This window comes from Anabrus simplex, chromosome 1 (assembly GCF_040414725.1).
Source record: "Anabrus simplex isolate iqAnaSimp1 chromosome 1, ASM4041472v1, whole genome shotgun sequence".
NCBI lineage: Eukaryota > Metazoa > Arthropoda > Insecta > Orthoptera > Tettigoniidae > Anabrus > Anabrus simplex.
Window position 1 is genome coordinate 511,545,901 of NC_090265.1, and position 22,091 is coordinate 511,567,991.

The 22,091-nt window shown below is 37.9% G+C and overlaps 1 protein-coding gene across 3 annotated transcripts in view; it reads left to right on the plus strand.

The window, feature by feature from the left end:
• The window catches only part of LOC136857044 (uncharacterized), a 572,347-nt gene that overhangs the window by 41,578 nt on the left and 508,678 nt on the right, over positions 1–22,091 (plus strand). For 2 of the 3 annotated variants that reach the window (XM_067135398.2, XM_067135399.2), the window contains exon 4: positions 15,027–15,169. In XM_067135398.2, coding sequence (XP_066991499.2) covers positions 15,027–15,169 — 143 coding nt within the window. Of the gene's footprint in view, positions 1–15,026; positions 15,170–22,091 lie in introns of those variants that run through there. The other variant, XM_067135400.2, reaches the window with a different exon arrangement.

Genomic DNA, 22,091 nt, shown 5'->3' on the forward strand with positions numbered 1-22,091 from the left:
TCTACAATATCTCCCTTCTATTCACACGAAGATTGGCTTTACTTCTTGAGGATAAATTTATTTCGATTTACGTTACGGATTTTTTTATTGTTCAGCTTCTTGTTCTTGTTTTAACAATATTGAAAACCTTCTATTATTTTATCACGGCCGCATGGATCCTTGACAATTTTCCGTCTCGGTCCGTGATCTAGGCATCTTTAATTCATCAAATAAATATCTTTGCCGTCACGTGCACGGCCTTCTTGAATATATACACGTTCGTAAAATGTATACATTTCGAAATCATGGCCTAATTTATCTAACTTATGCATTCCTTTCTGACGTATGGCCCAATTCCGTAATCTTCGCGATCATTACCGTGCATGGCAAACTTATAACTTCGTATGACGACCTTCATTCCGATATCAGGACGATGAAAACGGTACAGTACAGTGAATGAAAATTGAGTTTATGTAGTAAAAGCAGCGATCACAGCTCAGGATATAAAGTGATGACATTAGTTGTAGACCTTATTATTTGTCATTGTAAGTAAAGGCATGTGAATCTTATCACTTCCAACAGTTAACCACATCCTGAACTTCAAAGCAAGCAGACTGACTACCAACTGAATTAATAATGCTAAATTACTAAATATTAAGAAGAAAGGAACTTGTAATAATGAGCAAATTCACTGGCATGGCAAGAACAGTCAAACGATCAGATGTTAGCCTGATGGATATTGATTAAGAATTGGAACTTACCGGCTTTCTCAAGTGAGAAGAGAAGCTTAGTGGCATTAGATGACGTTCATATAACTTTTATGTGGAAATAACATTAATTTACACAAAATAAAATATTAGTAATACTTTAAGAAAACATAGGCTAATCCAACTCATTTCCCAAAGTTTTTTGTTTACTTTGTCTCTCAGCTCATTTGAGATAGAGGTAAGTAATAATTTTCTAATAGAAGCGTTGCTATATTGAGCATGCTGTACTGTGCTTGTAAAAGTGTTGCAGTAGCTTTGAACTTAAAATGAGTCATCCAGGCCAAAAACTGGATCCAGTATGGGGAGGATTTAAGAAAACCTCCCACCCCAAATAAAAAGGGCATGGAAGCTAAATGCAAATCATGCAGTTTAGAAATGCAGGGATTAGTTGCTAGAATGAAGTTACATATTCAGAAATGTAACAGCACAAAAGATAACTAGGAAAAATGTTGATACTGCAACATCTAACAATGAAGATCTAAATTCATAGACCGATCCAGTGGTTTCATTTGCAGCATCAAAACAAGAGAGCAAGTAGTTACACATCAACTGTCCGAGGGACCCTCTCCAAGAATTAAGCAAAGTCAGATTAGTCACTTTGCTGTCTGAAGTAGTGAAAAACAAAAAGAGGACATAGATTAACAGGTTGAAAAATTCTGTTATGCTATACACAGGTCCTTCCACTCTATTATTTGCTGCAGTAGCTGGTTTCCTTCTTGAAGAAATTTCTTAAAGTGAGAGAGATGTGTTTCAAGAATTGATTTGAGAATACAGTTTGAGCTTGGATGGTCAAATGATGCATAATGAGCCCATTGAGTGTGTTACAGTAACCAGTGAAAATGGGAAGATACTGTACATCTGTTCAACACATTTGATATATCTGGGCATCCCCACACTCGACTACTTAATTGAACTAGCAATAAAATCATTGAAAAGGTGAGAGCGAATTAAATTATAATTAGAGTTCGTGGTTTTTAGCATTTAAAAATCAGAAATTTAGCGTTTTGATTTTCTAATTTAGCATTTTGTAGCATCTAAATCTCTAATATTTAGCGTTTTGTAGCAAATTACTTTAAAGCAGGTATAATTTGCTAATCGAAACCGACTTTCAACCCATTAGGTCGTGTTACGTATAATTAGTACGTGTTAAAGAGATGTTAAGTACAGAACAAAAATGGCCAACTGGACACCAGTGTGATTCGAGCCCACAACCTTTGAATTCACTATAGAAAATAAGACAAACATCAACATAGGACTGCGAGAAGTATTAACGCACACACACGAATATGCCTATTTACAAATTTACAAACACAATTTCAAAGTGAAAAATACTATTCTGAACGTATTTATTTTTCACAGTACAACACACCTACAAGAAACGGGAATTTCAATGGTGAATGAAGTACAACATGATAATTGTTTAAACGGTATCCTCCTTCATTCGAGACTGCCTATCTGTTACAATTATCTTGTACTTGCTAAAAAAAATTCTACATTGACACTGTCCGTGGAGGCCCAAAAGCACAGCAGTGCTGCCGAGGCAAAGGAAAGACTGCAAAACATTTTTTTCTTCAAGTCTTTGATTGCCAAGTCGGCACATGAGTAATGGTCTATCTGTATCGCTTACATAAAAATGTCCCGATTTGTGACTCGGCATGCTGTTTGATTGTCACTTCGCTTCTTCCCATGGCTACCAGACAATAAAATAAATTGCTACCGTACTTTAAAATAGTTACTACTGCTCAACACCAACGCCAAGAATAACCGACTATGATCAAGGGTCAACACAAAAAGAATGAACGTGTGTGCTTGAAAGTGTATGTGCTGTTTGATTGATTGTTCTTTGCAGTGCTCTTTGGCCAGTGAAAGATATTCCACACATTGAATGATTTAACTCTTTGGCCCACCATTATTTGTGAAAGGAAATATTCCCTTACATACCATTTATGTATTTTATCATCACTTTAACATAAATTTGACTAATCACATACATAAGAATACACAGAGCAAAGTGAGATTTTAGCTCGTCTATAGTAAAAGGAAACTAATATTTTTGTTCGTAAGTATTACTGGTTTCAAGGGAAGCAGATAAATTAGCAAGAAATATAGAGGCATAGGCATTGGTTTCCTTAGTAACATGATCCCAGAACTGTGGGGCTAGAAATTCATTCCCTACGTCCATTTCTTTCGGATTATTTCCCAACCCCCTCCTCACTATAGAGTGAATTTCAGAAAGTGGTTTGCATGTTACAGAACCAGGCTTATTGTCAACAAGATCATAATTCCAAGTATCATTTTACTAGACTTTTCATCCGCTCTTGTTGTATTCTGGTTTTGTCACGTAGTTTCAATTGGCAGTATCATCTCGGAACTGAAATCAGAATCACTTTCATCACTGTCATTTGAAGAAGAAGTATTTTCACTCTCCAGAGAATCATTTGTACTTTCAACATCACTATTTTCAAGCCAGTTACGAATAACCTTATCCATGCCATGCTTGGATGCCGCCATGATGGTTTACAACGGGCAGCAAACTGAGGTGCTTTTTACTTTCCGTACTTCAGCTCAGAGTTACTATGTACACACAGAAAATAACTTCAGGTATCACCTGACATCAATCGGGTAGGCTGCAAAACAAACAGAATAAATCTCTCTGACCAGCTAACAGTGATAATGAACTTATAAATAGGGAGCGAATTTTTATGTAATTACATATTTTTTTTGCGTAAGTTTTAACGCAAGTTACAAAGTTCATTATTCCTATTGTGCATGCCCAAGTATAAAAACTGAATCTTATTTCACATAAAAACACATATTTTCACAATTTTTTTAAATGTAAATACATATTTTAAGAAAATCTCTAATAAGCACATAAATCGCCAATATTTGTTGATCAATAAAATTTAAAATGCTTCTGTGTTATAAAACAATGCTCATATTTTCATTTTACGATTACAGTATTGTTTTTAAGTGTATTTAACATAATATATGGGAATGTTTCGGCTATTTATGGACTTCCCTCCATAAGTTCTAAAATTTGCTGGTCACTGGCTACGTCGTTACATTTAGACAGCGATTTTAGGTAGTGGAATTTCATCACTCCTAAGAGTAAGGTTAGCTGTTCGGGTCCATATATCATTCCCGTGGTCGTATGATTTTGTATGGATTTATAAGAAATATTTCCTTTAGTGTCCGCTGCTATTATTTTTATTGAAACAGTGATTCACCGTAAATGCGTGTGTCGTAACCTGCAAAATAATGCCAAAAGAGAAGTCGAGTACAAGGTCGCGTCTTCTACAATATGTAGTGGAATTCAAAAGCATTTTCACTACCGATGGAAAAGTATTATTTTGCCAACCGTGTGGTAAAACAGTACGTGCAGATCAACGTTCTCAAGTAATCCAGCATTTGTCTGGAAATAAGCATACTGCGGCTGCTTCGCTTGTGCGTTCGCGACAATTACTAATAGCTGAACCAGCTACTTCAAATGCAGGCCCATCTAAATATTCCCAGTATTATTTAGATGTGTGCAAAGCATTTGTTTGCGCCGACATTCCTCTTGGTAAAATAAATAATCCGAGACTGAGAAATTTCCTAACAAAGTAATTTTGAGCCTCCAGACGAATCCACATTAAGGAAAAACTATCTCCCAAAATGTTACGAAGAAATTTTACAGAGAATTCGGGCAGTATGTGATAGCAAAAAACTGTGGGTGAGCATTGACGAAACCACTGATTCAAGTGGCAGAAAAGTACGAATTGTTGTAGTTGGTGTGTTGAAGAATGACAAAACTGCTTGCGAACATTCTTATTTGCTAGTGTGTAAAGAAATGCTTGCTGCAAACCACGTCACTGTAGCTAGGTTATTCAATGAAGCCATGCACTTACTTTGACCAAAAGGTATAAAATACGACCATGTATTGCTTTTCCTTACTGACAGTGCAGCTTACATGAAAAAGGCAGCCGAAGGCCTTTCTGTGAGCTTTCCGAAAATGATACACGTAACTTGCGTTGTTCATGCTCTACACAGGTTATGTGAAACTGTGCGGGCTCAGTATCCTCAAGTGGATAAATTAGAGGGTCTAATGGCAAAAAAGTCCTCGTAAAAGCACCCTCAAGAATCGATCTCTTTAAAGAGAAAAACCCGGATCTTGCGCTTCCTCCTCTGCCTATTGTTACACGGTGTGGTACCTGGCTTAGCGCTGTGGTATACTATGCAGACAATTTCAAAAGTTTTGCATCCGTTGTGAACGTGCTAGATAAAAACGACGCGTTGTCAATTGACATTCTTCAAGAGATACTAAAAGACAGCTCTATGAAAAATGATTTGGCATTTATTTCTGCCAATCTAAGCTTCTTGTGTAAAACTATAGAAATACTTCAAAAATCCACTAACCTGTTGTCCGAAACAGTGAAGGAAGTGCGCTCTGTTGAAAATAAATTAGATTCACTTCCGGCTTCGCAGGTACAGGGACTGTTAAAGGTCAAATTTCAAAATTTGTTCAGGAAAAACAGAGGATTTCAAACAATGTGCCAAATTTCTAATGTATTAGAGGGTGCTCATGTTGGCGAAATTGATGGCGTTATTGTTGGTGACATTCCTCTCTTTAACTATGCTCGTCTGACTTCCTGTGATGTGGAGCGATCGTTTTCGCAGTATAAGGCGTTCTTTAGAGATAATCAGCATGCATTTGTGATGGACAATTTGGAGATGACCTTTGTTGTTCACTGCAAATCTGAGACTACTTCTAGCAACTAATATTCCAGTGTGTGATGGGTGAGTACGAACTGGTACTATTTTTTCAAAGATGATAGGTTGCTTTTGCCATATTTAAGCAAATCATTACCTTTAAAACAAACCATTCATAATATCTACTCTGGATATCAAAAATTAATATACCATACAGCAAGTTTCCATACACAGACATCATTTTGCCTTAAGGAACACGTTTGGTAGCACCATATTCTAATACAAAACATTATACATATTTACTTCTTGAGCACGAGTAGTTATGTGATATTTAAAGGAAAATAATTTCAGTTTTTTATCACATATTTTAAAGTTTTTCAGCAAATAAAAAATATTTTTCACATTTTTAGCACATAAAAATCCGCTCCCTACTTATAAATGTTCCGTGCACCAGAACGGAAGTGTCCTTCAAAGTATGTTACCGCCTTACGAACGCAATGGGCGCCGTAATAATTCTTTCTCCTGAAATAAATAACATATATGTTATTTTTAAGAAAAATGCATCGTTTTTTAAAAGATATACGTTTATTTAGTATGAAACCGAGAGTTTCGCATCTATTTCGCATAAATTGCATAATTTCGCATTTTGAACCAATTTCGCATTTTATCGCTAATTCAAAATTGCTAAAAACCACTCGTACGGAAGATGAAGGCACATGCACTGACAAAGTTTCGATGTATTTCGCATTTATCGCAAATGCTAAAAGTCACAAACTCTAATTATAATGTGAGAAACTTCGTTACAGACAATGTAGGCAATATGGCTGAAATGATGAGTGCTCTTCCTTGAGCTTACCAATGCACCATCCTGCGGGGAATAATTTTCTTGCACCATCATGGGCGACCTATCAAATGCTCCGGCTATTTTCTCTCCTCCGACTATCATCTCTTCGGATCAGTAGAATGGATCAATGCATTTATGAAAACGATGCTTAGTGTCGGTAGCTATACTTGCTCCTATTAATCAATGAATAAATCAGTGACCGCGCCATTAAAAAAAAATTAAGCAACGCTGCAATCTTCATTTCACATGTCACATTTGTCATCAAAATAGTTTCCAAATTGCCACGCGACACCTCTCAGGGATCTGTTTTTTTTTTTTTTTTAATGCCTATTTTCGTTGATATTGAATTCATATTTTGTCACTAAACAAATGCATATCTTCCAAAATTGTAACGTTAGCAGTTGCAAGTAAGTTCCAAGTATATAATAGCTAAAAATGGCTATTTCGAACATATATCGATCATTAAATGAAAAATATTGGTCAGTTTGACCATGTCATTTGGTAAAAATAATCATATTACATCCTAAAATTAAATGTAGGTATCGTATAATGATCAGTTATTATCGTAATTCTATCAGAAATTATACCTATCATGATTTATGGTTGCACCTAGGTCCAATCAAGTACCATAAAGTTCGTAGGAATATATTTAGTAACATTATTTATTTAATCGTGTTAGAGATTCAAATTATGAAGTCGCTTTATCTATTAAAATATATCCTTGAGACCAAACATCAAATAACACTCATTTCAACGTTGACATATTCTCCAAGAAGACAACAAATTTACCCCTGTTTATTCGTTATTTGGAGATTTAATCTGAAGAGAATTTACGGTAACCAACATACGAATTCTGCGACGTATTTCATTGTATACATGTATCATTAACCCAATATATCTTGCATTACTATTTAAAATCATGCCGCATATGTTAAATAACATTATTGGTTAGTAACACATCGTATTTACTACCAAAAATTCATAAGTATATTTATCTCTCCATATACCAATATTAAACATTATAATACCGCGTCATTCATTACCATAAATATATCTCAACGAATAATTACACGTATAACCTCATCAACATGTCGTTCAAATCCTTACTTTCCTACATAAACATTAATCACTTCCATCTAGGCGGCAAATCATCTCAACATATTGTTAATATATTACAGCGGTGCATTTCTGGGTTAAATTTCACTTGTAATGTACATGATCAAGTTATTCTGTAAAAGAAACACATGTATAAACAAAATAAGTTAATATTTACTCACATGTAGTCGCATCGTAATAGTAACCAACTCAAAAATTAATTATCTTCTTTAAAACGTTACGTCTGGAATATATCACATTGTGTACGTCGTTTCATTTCCATAATGGTTGAAAACATCATTTGAAATCTCTCCTTGTTTAACTTTAAGCATTCCTACATCATGACATTGATTATATACACTCGAAGAATACCTACTTCCGTAATGATAAATCAACTAGGATAATCTCATTGCAAAGATAGTAACGACTGAGATTTCATCATGAAGAACTTCGTAACAAGCTACACACCAACGTTTACTGCAAGTATTTATATACTACGTCTACGACACATAAATTTCAAGAATATAAAATAATTCTTTGGAACTTAACTTGCGACTGCCGATGTTAAATGACTGGGTTAGGCTCCGATGTTGTCATCTTAGGGCTGCGTAGATAGTCTCCAACATCCGTTACGTCATCATCAGGCGGTAGACTCAAGACTCGTGCTAGCAGGAACAGCTGGGCGTCTACGTCGGAAAGTCAGCCCCATCTCCGATTTAGCCTCTCATGTTGTAGCCGTTAGTCACATGTGAAAGAAAAATTTCCAGCATCGTAATTAATGTCACGACCATAGCCTTCAAAATATACTACAAAGAAGCTAGATTATAGTTTTGTAGCAAGTTATTATAGCAGAAATGCAATGTCAGTTTCTCGTAACAGACTTTAACAAGTAAATTATCGAATTAGCTCTTAGTTTTTCATTCAGACATTCAGCATATGAGAAGTCTAATTTGTTTTTGTATTTCGCGACGACCTTCAGTTTGTATTCCGACTACTGTCCAAATATTATTCAATTTCTTCTGCTTATCCGCCTTGATATTAGGTTGGATATCGGCATAACTTTAAAAATTCTTCAATGTGCTGGATCTTTAGCTCTTGCTCTGTATATATCTCCCTTCTTCCCACGAGGAGTATTTTCTTCGTGGATGAACTTGCTTTGAAGTTTTGCGTAAATTTTTTTATTGTTCACTCACTTCTTTTTCTAACAATTTTTAAAACTTTCTATTATTTTTTTTTATCACGGCCGCATGGATCCTTTATATCTTTATGTCTAATTTCGTGACCTAGGCATACTTGATTCGCCAGATGAACATCTTTGCCGTCACATTCATGGCCTCCTTGATTTTATGCGTCCGTATTTTATATACACTAGAGTCCCGTTAATCCGAACCCTGTTAATCCGAATGTCCGCTTAATCCGAACTGAAATATTCAATGTTTTTAAAAATTCTCCTTATTTGAAATGAAAGAACATAGTATAGAATGAAGATTTACTTGCATTTTATTAGTCATATTTAATGTAAACATTGTTACACATCATAAACCATCAATGACTGGTCGTTTATCTCTACAAAGTCTGTTAGTTTCTTTTGCCGTAGTGATTGGAACCTACTCGCAGATGCAGTGGTAAACCACTACTACCGAGAGAGCGGCAGAACTATTAAATAAACAACACAAGCAGCTCTTCGCATGCCGGGCATAATGCAAAAGTGTAGCCCGTTACCGTATTTTAGCAGTTTTAGGAGACAAGTTTTAACGTAATTTTAGTCGCTTTCTCCTCTATGGGTTTTTAAATACCCTACTGTAATTTTATACAGTATTTTATTAATGTAACTACTAAAGAATGGACATTTCAAATTACAGTATGTACTGCACTGTATTGTAGAAACTATTTTCCTCAGACGATTGAGGCGCTGGCCTTCTGACCCCAACTTGGCAGGTTCAGTCGTGGTTCAGTCCGGTGGTATTTGACGGTGCTAAAATATGTCAGCCTCGTGTAAGTAGATTTACTGCCACGCAAAAGAACTCCTGCGGGAGAAAATCCCGGCACCTAGGCGTCTCCAGAAACCGTAAAAGTAGTTAGCGGGACGTAAAAACAATAACATTATTATCAGAAAATATTTTCTGGTTAATCCGAAAATTTCATAATCCGAACAGACTCCGGTCCCAATTAGTTCGGATTAACGAGACTCTGCTGTATTATGAAATTATGGCCTATTTAACCAGATATCCGTTCCCTTTTTTTAGATGTATGGCTCAATTAAATAATCTCTGTAATCTCATTTCCGTGCGTGGCAAACGTAAATATTGTAACACCTTCGTTTTCCTCGTTATCAGGACGATGAAAACGGTACACCAAGGACACTTCAAATATAAAGGGACATGTAGCAGATAATACGAAATGCTTCTGCAATAATCTTTTGCCAGTGCAACATTCAGGAGTGAAGGAAAGTCATCAATCCTGCTTCAGGAAGTTCGATAGAATGCGTTGTCTGACTGCCTTCAGTCTTAATTTAAAAACTGGCCACTACTTGTGAAGATTTCTTACGTTAGAAACCAGCCACTCCTTGTGAAGAAAATAGAGATAAGATTCAAGATTCTATTAAGAGAAAGATTAGTGACCTTCAATTAAAGTGAAATGCTGAAGACATTTTAAATGTGTTAAAACCAATAGCAAGGGCAGGTCACCTGGCCTTGATGAGGTAAGCTCAGACATTGTTAAACCTGCTGGAACTCGTGGACTTCAGTGGCTATTTCGAGTGGTGAATACTGTGTGGAATAAAGAAAAAATCCTGACTGGACTAAGGGTTGTATAGTCCCCCTCTTCGATAAAGGAAATAGATGGGTATGTGGCAGTTACAGAGGAATCACACTCCTGTCTCATGGATTTAACCCTTTGAACCCCAAGAGTAAAAATAACTTTAATAAACTTTGTATTTGTGCTGTTCTATACTAATTAGTCACATTCAAATGCATTTTTGCCATTTTCAAAAAAATTCCCTCCTAGACTTGGATATTTGAACATGTTGTTTCAGAGCTACATTGGGGCTCAGTGGTAATTCGAAGACAAAATAAACTGAAAATTTAAATTTTCTACTCTACTTTATTAAGACATTACACAGTACTAGAAACATTACAGTTTCATAATTAAGACATTACACAGTACAAGAAACATTAAAATATCATAATAACATGTTTTAGAACACTGGATGATGGGAGAAACGTCACATTACTTTAACAACTTTCCTTTACAAGCACTATCATTCCAGTAACAAATACAATACACAAGTAAGGCCTACGTGGTATGGATCAGAGTGAAGCAATTTTTTTGCTGCCTGTTAAGTCATCAGCCCAGAGGCTGGTTGGATCCTCAAACAGCACCACCAAAGGCTATGCAGCTATAGGAAAACCACAAAAACCAATGACGAGGTGTGAGGGAGTTTGCCATTGCTGCAGTTAGGCACAAGTTTACATTACATTTTGCACATACTGCTTGAGTGAGTCCACCTGGGGAAAATTTGTATCTAGCTTTACCAGAGTATCCCGGTCAGTGTTCAGACCCGTCGTACCGAATGTCATCATTTGGGCGGACTGCAAATGTTCGCCTTTTAGTGGGTTCTTTGAGTGCTTCACTGGAGCGACGTTTTGTACCTTTCCCCTGACCTGATCTCGTAAGCGCACTTGCAATATTTGCCTGGAATTTTGCCATCGAATATTGACATTTGTTACATCGTTGAGCCTGATGTCTACGGTACAACAACCATCCATTCATAACGGCAACACTAATACAGCAGTATATAATTCTAGTGTACCACTTCATTGATCTCAAATCAATTCTGTACAATTCCTGTTTTTGTGATGCATTCCACCTCTTATATTTCCCTACTGGATCAATTGCAGCATAAGCTGATATAAAATTCACTGCTTTTCTGTCATACCATCTTATAACTGTCCTTTTCCACATGCCAGTCGTAGCTGCCTCTTCCAGAGCGTTTTAATTCAGCTTCAGACTTCAGGGGACACTTGCCCATGCTGTCATTCCGTATTGTGCCCACACAGAATAATCCCCTTTCTTTCAGTGCAATGGAGAGTTGAAGAGAAGAAAACCAGTTTTTTTGTTCAGGAAGTTCATTTGTGAGAGCCACAATTATGCTTGACGAATTACGGCTGTTTCATCTTCTGAGTCCTCAAAATCTGACAATCTATTTCAGAATTCCATCTGATAACTGTTCAAGAATACCAAGAAGGTCCTTTTCATTCCTTATTTGTGTTGGTTTCATCTTGGCTATTGGCATAAAACAAGTATAAAATGGAATTACAATCCGGTTGGTAAAAGTTAGGTTAGAATGATTTGTTTATACTTAACCCCAATGTAGCTTGAGAGCAACACCATTTTCTAATCAGACATATTCACTAGCTATCATACATATTCCAGTTTATCATGGTACATAATCTTACAACAGTACATTAAGTTGACAAATACACTATACCATTGATTGTTCTGAAACGTGATTTTGTAACACTGGCGGTACTATATCACAGCCAGCTGATTCACTTCACATACTAAACACACACACTGCCATCTAGATCAGTGTTGTAAGTGGCATCTGTAGTCATTTTTTGAAAAAGCACACATGTAGCTTCATGGCAACAATGGGGTTGAAGGGACCAGTCTAAATAAAAACTGTTGAGGTGTCCTTGAAATACACGTTGCTTAGAAGCAACACTGGTAGCGAAAGGGTTAAGTTGATGGAGAAAGTGATAGAGAAAAGATTACGGAAGATCATTGAACCACAGCTTGAGAAAGAACAATATGAGTTTCAAAGTAATAGATCAACAACAGATCTCATTTTTGCTGTTAGGCTGATGATGGAAAAAACATTGGGAAAAAAGGGACAAAATGTCATCTTTGTCTTTCTGGACCTAGAAAAAGCCTATGACAGCATACTGAGGTATAAACTTTGGGATTGCTTGAGAAGGAGAAACGTGGTATATAATTATGTTGATTCCATTAGGGAACCTGAAATATTTGTCCCGAATGATTAAATTTATAATACCAATATAAATGGTCTATTATTGGACATTATAGATTTTCCAGCTAATTCTTGGTTGCCAGCGTTTTGTCCCATTGTGCTAAGTTGGGCTCATCAGTTGGTAAAATAGCACACCCACCAATATGCATGGCTAGTGCATACTGTGGAGGCCATCAGTTTTTGGTAATGAGAGAGTCTCTCGGTGGTTCCAAGTAGCCTACGCAGTGGCCTCCACAGTATGCACTAGCCATGCATCTTTGTGGGTGTGCTGTTTACCAACTGATGAGCCAAACTTAGCACACTAGGGCGAAACGCTGGCAACCAGGAATGGGTTAGCTGGAAAATTTATAATGTCCAATAACGGACCATTTATATCAGTATTAAGGAGAAACATTCCGGACATCAGTTAAGTAAAAATGTTGTACAAACACTGCCAGAGCTGTCTAAGGGTGGGAAATGGCTATTCCAACTGGTTTGTAACAAGTAAAAGAGTGCAACAAGGCAGCAAATTGTCACCTCTATTGTTTATCACAGTGATGGATAAGATAATAAAAAGAGTGAAAGGGCATAGCAAGAACAGCACATTCAAGGCATTTGCAGATGATGTGATAAATCGGGGAGGTAATGAGGAACAAGTTCAAGGAAAGATTAATTTTTGGAATTACCATTTCAAGGAATTTTTGACTTAAAATCAGCGTTAAGAAAACATTTGTTATGCCAGTCAACGGTCAAAAGTCAGGTGCAAATATTACAGTAGACAGACAGAAATTGCAAGAAGTTAACCACTTCCGATACCTCGGTAGTGTCCTGACTGAAGATAACTGATCAAATGCTGAAATCACAGAGTTCAAAGAGGAGCTGTCCTTTACCATCGGGTTAGAAGCCTTCTGTGACAGTCAGATTCCAATAATAGCCAAACAAACACTTTATCAAGCTTATTTCTTGCCCATAATAACCTATGGCCTTGAAACTTGTATCACAGACAGTGATAAATGTAGACTCCAAGCTGCAGAAATGAAAATCCTCTGGACATTGCTACAAAAAACCAGGAGAGGTAAGGTCCACAACGAGAGGATTCGCTAAGAGAATCGTTATGTGATACCATAATTAGATCAAGATTTCTATGGTATGGCCATGTAATGAAATGGATTCTAGCTCAGTAGCTAAGGAATGATTGGGGAAAACCTTTGACGGCAAAAGACCTAGAGGGAGACTTCGAAGGAGATGCATCCAACAAGTCAAACAAGATCTAGAACATAGAGGAGTGGATTGGAGCCAAGTACAGGAAGAAGAATGGTACCCGAATCGACTGAAGTGGCGAGCGCTCATGCACCGCACGTGGGAAACTGGTGACGGTTAACTAATGATGATGAAAACCAATAGCACTGGCTCTTGATGTAACCTCGAGAAGTGACTGTACCATTCGATAAGCAGTGAAAGTATGGGGAAAAAGCTGAAGTGTGACTTGGAGGAATTGTGTTAAGGAAGTCTGGAATTAATGACACAAAACTAAGATGTTTGAAAAATGTTGTCAAGCATTAGCTGCACTGCATTTTCTGGCTTTCATTATTCACTCAGTATTAATCAACTCAGAATATGTGCTATTGAAATATGAAGCAAAATATCAACCCTTCAATGCGACGATGTTCACCGATGAAGTGGTACAAGTTGTCTGCTTTGCAATGGTGGAAATGTCAAGAAAATGTCATAGCGATTGGTAATAGACAAAGTTGTGCAGTTCTTAACAACTAGAGCATCATCTACAGGTTTAGAATGTGTTTTTTCCACATTTGGTGGTGTTCATTTTAAGTTAAGAGACAGACTTGACGTCGTAGATAAAGCTTTCCAAGCCTGTGTTTTTGTATAAGCACTTAAATAAGGAAGCTACAAATGTGAATGAAGATGAGGAACTAGTTCAGAAACGGGCTAGGTGTAGTGAATAGTTTGTGTTTTTATTTAAAAGAATAAATTGAGACAGAAAAGCTGGTTTAAAAATATAGTTTAATATATATTATACCCCAATTCAAAATATTGTTAAAACATGGAATTTAGATTGATCCTCCATTGTTCATCTTGGCTACTTAAACAATGATGTAAACTATACATGAATCTGAAAATAATATCAAATGATTAGATTTTTTTCCAATATTACATTTTACTAATTTAAATCAAATAAACCTCAATAGTGACATGAAAGTAGCAAAGCTGAAGCCTTCTCATTTGAAGGATAGGGCTATATGAGATAGCAGCTAAGAAGAAATCCCCATAATCTGAGGTAGAAAAACTGCACAGACAGAGTGCAATTTCTTGTCTTATCATTTCTTGCGAGTGTTAGCAGAGTCATGTCACTTTTCTCTATGATGTTCAATTCCATGTCAAACTAGCAACTATGATCATGATATTAAGCCTGTTAAAAACTTCAGTCTTGCTTTTAACATTATTTTCCTCCACTGTATTGCCACATTTCCTTGCACTTGAATACATCAAATATAGTCTTTCCCTCACCTCCACCTCTTCCCATGTTTTAAATGAAACATTGATGTGAAAATGGGAGAGAGAATTATTTAAGAGTGAGTGAGACAACTTTCTCAGTTTGGTTCATGCTGTTACTATGTAATAGGTTGTGTGCACGGGATCCACATCAGCTGTTTCAACGTTTAGAGTCTCAGGTACAGGAGTTTGTGATAGAAGCCAAAGTCCGACAGTTGGAAATACTACACCGTGAACAGCAAACACCTGAACTTGCTCAGATTTTCCTAACAGGTATGTGTTTTACATTTCATTGAATATTGAATAGCATGCATCAACTATTTGTAATTTATGCTGCTGCTTACTCGTTTTGCCTTATGGCTGAGGCGTCATGGCTTATCATAAGTGAACTGGTCAGCTGTGAACTGTACTCGGCCATTCTTCTCTATCCAAAGCCTTCAGTGTGGTTACTCAAATTCTCATTAATTAATGCAGCTCTACTTGCCTAATAGACTGAAATGCCAAAAGTTATGGGATGGGCTTCCTCTAGCACGGCCAAGTACAGCAACTCGTGGCATTTATTCTACAAGTGGAAGAAACACCTTTGGAAGGATTCTGACCCTTACTGTTAGGATACCTATCCACAGCTTCCTGCTGTTTCTAGGTGCAGGATCTCGGGTGTGAGTGGACCTCATCATCACATCTCATAATTGCTCGACAGGGTTCATATCAGACGAAAGAGATGGCTACAGCAGTTGTTGAAACTCTCCAGAATGCTCCTCAAACCAGTTCTGGATAACTTGAGCCCAATGATATAATGCATTATCCTGCTGGAATTTCTCTTCATTGTAGGGATATGTGAAGTCCATGAAGGGCTGCAAGTGGTCACCAAGTAGTTTAACGTAGCAGTCACTGGTCAACAGCCTGTTCAGGTGGATCAGTGGATCAAGCTCATGCCATGTGTCCATACCATTATGTCTATGTCGTCATGAGGCATGCGCTATATCCGAACTCTACCATCAGTTTGAAACAACTGCAACAGTGAATAGGCTACACATCATGTCCTCCAGGTTTCAATTAGCAACGTCACTTTCCCAGGCAAGATGCTGTGCCTGGTGTGGTATTAACAAGGGCACTCCTTTAGGTCTTCTGCTTCCAAATTCCACCGACTTTAAAGAATGCTGTACCGATCTGCTGGACATACCTCTGGCACCTTCTGCATTGAATGTGGATGTGATTTGAGCCAGTATAGCTTGTCTTTTTACCACAGACAATTATAGCCAGATACCGCTAATCGTGATTATTAAGCATCTGTGATAAGCCACTGTGCTTCTCTATATGATACTAATCAGAGAGAAGAAATGGAAGGGATCAGACACTTCGAAAAATGAAGATATCGGCCAAAAAGGACACGGAGCCACGAAGGGCATGACAAAGACTTCCTAGGCCTCGAATGCTCTAATACTGTCGGGGTCGGAAAAGAACAAGAGTTGACCAAGGAAGGTCAGATACAGTAGATTTAAGTGAGGAGCCTGACACAAGTGGAAGCAATGCCAGGACTCAGCTGAGGGCCCCGCGGTCGTAAACCCACGCTCCCAAGTTAAGAGCTCCTGGGGCCCCTTTTAATTACCGCTTACAGCAGGCAGCCACGCTCCCAAGTTAAGAGCTCCTGGGGCCCCTTTTAATTACCGCTTACAGCAGGCAGGTGATACCATGGGTGTTATTCTAGCGTCCCCACCCACGGGGATTTTCACTGTGGGTGGTAATGCCTTCCATGAGGTATTCCTGATGCATATATGACACCGTCGATCGAGGAATGTTTAATGCAGTTGAGTTTTGCCTGTAGCTTTGTAAGAGGCAACTAAAAGGGCCTCTTAACTTGGGAGCGTGGGTTGGCGACCATGGGGCCCTCAGCTGAGTCCTAGCATTGCTTCCACTTGTGTCAGGCTCCTCACTTAAATCTATTGTATCTGACCTTCCTTTGTCAACTCTTGTTCGACATTACACTTTTGGCCAATGACATCAATGAACTACAAACTCTAATACAAGATCTTGTCTCAGCCTGTTAAAAAGTGGGACCATCCATGAACCTTTCTAAAACCAAAGTAATGCTCAACAAATGGGCCTCAGCAGGAAAGCTACATGCGAAAACTCCACATTACAACAGGTCAATGAGTATGTCTATCTCGGGCAGCTTGTAAACATGAAACGGTACTTAGGACCGGAAATCTTCCGACGTATCAAACTAGGATGGCAAGCCTACGGAAGAAATTCTTCAATCTTCAAATCCAACATGCCAACCCACCTAAAGAAGATAGTCTTTGACCAGTGTGTTCTCCCTGTACTGACTTACGGTTGTGAAATCTGGACATTGAGCGAGTTTGTTAAGCAAAAATTCAGAACAACCCAAAGAGCTATGGTACGGTTTATGCTAGGCTTCACGAAGAAAGACTGGAAGAGAGCAGATTACATCGGGTCAGACACAAAAGTCTGTTACATTTTAGAAAGGATGTTTACCCTAAAATGGCAGTGGGCAGGCCATGTTGCTCGGATAACTGATGGTAGGTGGACAAAGCTTGTACTTGAGTTGAGTCCGAAAGGAGACCTAAGGGAAGACCACCGGACAGATGGGATAAAGACATCCGGAAGTTTACTGGGATCAATTGGCAGAACATCGCTCAAAACTGTCCCAGATGGTGGGAGACCTCATGAAAACCTACCTTGCTTCGGACTTAAAGAGGCCACATCGTAAAAACGATTGAATATGGCTGATAGTGATAGTTCTACTAGTTTATGTGACTTTTACATTTGTTCTGTGTTGTCAGTTATTTCCACATTTTAAATTTGGGCCAAAGATTTTAGAAGTTTCTGGTGAACCTTAATGTAAGAGCATGGTAATGTCCATGCATTGATTCACAGCAGTTTTTAGTGGACACTGCAATTAATGTGCACTGTTTACATTTCGTTCATTTAATCAATATTTTATTGGGACATTTAGTCCAAGAATATTTCATGTAGATGATTTTTAATGTAATGAACAAATAGTATATAATTTTTTTATGTGTAATGTCCAATGTTTTAAGCATTTTTCTTAATTGTGTATCATTTTATATTGTCCGAAGTGAAATATTAAGGACAAAACATGTACCAAAAAATATGTGCAATTTATGAATATTAATAGTAGTAGTAATAATTGCTCTGGGTTATTCTGTGGAACGCAGAGGTGAAAGAAGGTGCGGGCTGGAATGGGTCTATCTACGATAGTCAAAGATTAATTTAAAACTTTAAAATAAAGGTTATATTTCTTTTCAGATCATAAATTGTAACAAATCTCTTCACTTGGTGAAAGAACAAGATTTCAGGTAGAGCAATTTTGGTACAAAACAAAAAAATCAAGAATTGGTAATTTACAATTTTGAGCTTCAAACTCGTCATTTACAAAGGTCCCAACATCGCTAATTTTGCCTTGAGTTAGACAAGGAGAGATATCTCCCAAAACACAATTTTCAATACTTTGCTCCGAGGTTACAAGTTACGGCCTTCCAAAGGTGCCACTCAATATTACACAAACATCTATTACATTACCAGAAAAGAGCTTACATGCTGTACAAATTCTACCAAGGAGACTGCGCTCCCAAACACTTACGGCCTACTCAAGGTAACTTTTAACTTTTACCTTTGCATAATACATTACAATTTCTGGCCCCTCTAGGCTCAACCTACATTTGACAAGACTGTAACAGTTGGGTTTAAGAAACAATACAGGGGTATAGAAGTACCCATTCTACCGGGCCTTCATGGATAATAACAGGTTCAATTATTGGCCCAAAAATCAAAATGTATGAAGGTGAGCACATGTGCTCCTCGAAATCAGAAATTAAAACCCTACGTGGGCTTGTGGCCTGAAGATGCAGAGGCTAATGACAAAATACTGAGGTGACTAGATGGACAAGTTAATTTACAATTTACAAGAGAAAAGCAATTACAAAATCGTGGTCACCTCAAGATTAATTGAAGGGGAATTCGAGAGGGTAACACACTCTCTATGCCCTATTTACAGTTTAAGTCCTTAGGACTTACTTGAAATTTTATTTGAGAAGGAAGAAAGTTTACATTTTAGGGAATTGACTGTTCCATAGTTAAAGATTGGGACCTTCCCCTCGAGTTCAGCTTGCGGAGATAAGTACAGAGATAGAAAACTGGTGGCCTTTACCTGGGCTGAGTTCTGCCTGCCAAAGAATGAGGACCTCCGTCTCCTCTCTTAACACACACTCAGTAATGCGAGGATCAATAAGAAAAGTTAGCTCGAAAAGGCATCGCCTTTTATACCCGAGAGGATGGTTCGAGAAGGCTCTGGCCTAAATACAGACATACCCTCTCATTTTTACAGGATGGTCGAAAAGTTCAAGAAGCCTATGACTGGCTGAAAAATAAATACACAAAATTTTTGATTGGTCAGAAACCAACGCTGGCGGGATGAGTAAGGAGTGTTGCAAATCTTGAAGTATCAGAAATGCGGAAAGTCAATTCAGTTCAGAAAACCTATAAAAACAAAATTTCTTTAAATTTCTAGTTATTCCACTTTGCAGCAGAGTGCATGAAATCAGCTCTTTAATAGAGGCATCTATGGAGAAAAGTCCAAACTTTTTGAAATAGTTATTGCAACCTGTGATAATAAAAGATTAAAAAAAATCCAGTCAGTTTAGGAAACTTTAAAACAACACATTACTCTTATCACTTTAGCAGTGACATTTTTTATCAACGTCCCAACTCCAACTTCTTGCATTAGTCGTTTCAATTTTAATATGATAGGTAGCGTTCTTAAGGCGCTTCATTTAAATGCACGGGTTAGTGGTGTTACTCCTTAGATCATTGGTACGGCGGAAAAGGCATCCTTGCTTTTTGGGATAGTAATAAAAAGCTTGTTTAAAATCCAGGTCCGTCTGAATGGTATCCATCAGCTTCCTGGTCCGCGTCTGACACCTTGTGGGTGCGGCGTCAATACCAAGCTCCAGGAACTATCAATCCCTGGTTCTAAGCACCCAGCACTGCTGGATCTCATATTACAAGCCAAACATGATTCGTGAGCGTAGTAACAACAATACCCCAGGTGGTACCCAATCAACCCGTCGCATTGAGATGGCAACCAGGCTTTCGGATTCTGGGGAGCCTGATGACCACGAAAACATGGGGGAGAGTTGGAGCTCTCTGGTTAACTATCCCACAAAACCCCACATACATTGGTACATTCAATATCGATTCGATTCATCCAGGAAAATTACTAAATTTAGTCACAGAACTTGATTGGCAAAAAATTCTTATCCTTGCCCTGCAGGAAACTCGATTTACAGATGATGCCACCTTGGATTATGGAAATGACCATATATTCAAAAGTAATACAGATCAAAAGATTCTAAATAGGACCCCTTTATTTGGTATGAGCTTCGTAGTGCATAAAAGTATATTGAACTCGATCCCAGAAGTTAATTTCATCAACAATCGCCTAATGACCATGAGGATTCAGTGTGCCAATAAAAAGTGTACATTAATAAATGCACATGCCCCTACAAATAGACAATAATAACAACCCCCAAAACGTGGACAAATTTTGGAACAAACTTGAAAAGGTAATGTCAAACATTCCAAAGGATGATGTCAAAATCCTCGTAGGAGGCAATTTCAATGCACAAATCGGCCGAGAAAAGGAACATAGGAAAACCGCCGGACTCTACCTGGCGCACAAATTGACCAACAAAAGTGGTTCAAGACTCGTTAAACTATGTCAACAATGCAACCTTACATCTACATACCTCAGGAAGCATCCCAAGAAACAAGAAACCTGGAGGTCTCCCATTGAATCCATTGGCGAATTTCAGATTGATCATGTAGCTATCTCATGTCCGCTACAGAAAGAGGTACACGATGTACAAGTGAGAAGAGGAGCAAACATAGACTCTGATCACTATCTGACAAGAGTTAAAGTAAAATTTACTCCAAGGAAATACCACCCCAAGAGAATCCAACAACAGAAATTTGACAAAAGATTCCTGTTACGGATCTAAAAGAATCATGGGAAAATCAACCAGCGAAAACATGGAAAGAATTGCACACCAAAATCATACAGAAGGTATGAGAAATGGTACCCTTAAAAAGGAATACAAAACACCCCTGGTGGAAATCAACATGCAACTAAGCCCTAGAGATAAGAGAATCTGCATTTCAGAAATACAATAGTAGAAAATCCCAGAAAACTCAACAAGAATTTTATGAGACCAGAAAACAAGTATCGAAAACCACCAGGTAAGAATAAAGAAAGCACCTGAAAGAACTGGACTCAGTTGACGAAAACTTTAGAAACCACAACACAAGGGATTTCTACAGAACGTTCACAGAAAAAATTTGAGGATACATTCGACAGAACTTATGTTTCAGGGAACAAGAAGGAAAATTTGTGATTGCTAATAAAGAAAACTGCCAAGAACTCGCACGGTACTTTTCAGAACTTTTTGACTGCCCCGAATCCACTGAAAGATTTCTTGAAGCATCCATTTTCACTCACTCAGAATCATCTCCACCAAACCAGGAAGAAATTCAGAGCCACATTAAACGACTAAAGAACAATAGAACCGCAGGAAGAGACGGGATTGTTGCAGAATTCCTTAAGAATCTTGGTCAAAATTCACTCAAAGAACTTACAGAAATCGTACAGAAAATCTGGGAAAACAAAAAACTCCCCGAAGACTAGAAATGTGCCTTGATTTACCCACTCCCCAAAAAAGGAGACAAAACTGATGTCAACGACTATAGGGGATCTCCCTCCTTGAAGTCGGCTACAAGATTTTTTTTTTCTGCATGCCTGTTGAAAAGAATACAAGCTGGGTTCCGCCCTCACAGATCGTGCTCTGAACAGATCTTCAACCTCAAAACCGTTTTAAAATTCAGGGCCCTCAGAAACCTTCCAATCATCTGTACCTTCGTAGATTTCAAGAAGGCTTATGATTCAGTTGGTTGTCAATTTCTGTTCAGCATCCTGAAAGAACAGGGACTAGACTCCAAAACACTAAACTTGACCAAACAGACCCTCACTGACACGAAGTCAAGAGTGAAATTCATGGGAGAAATCTCATACGAATGCGTGATAAAAACTGGTGTCCGGCAAGGAAATGGATTGTCACCCCTCCTCTTCAACCTCATCCTAGTTAAGGTGATGTGGGAA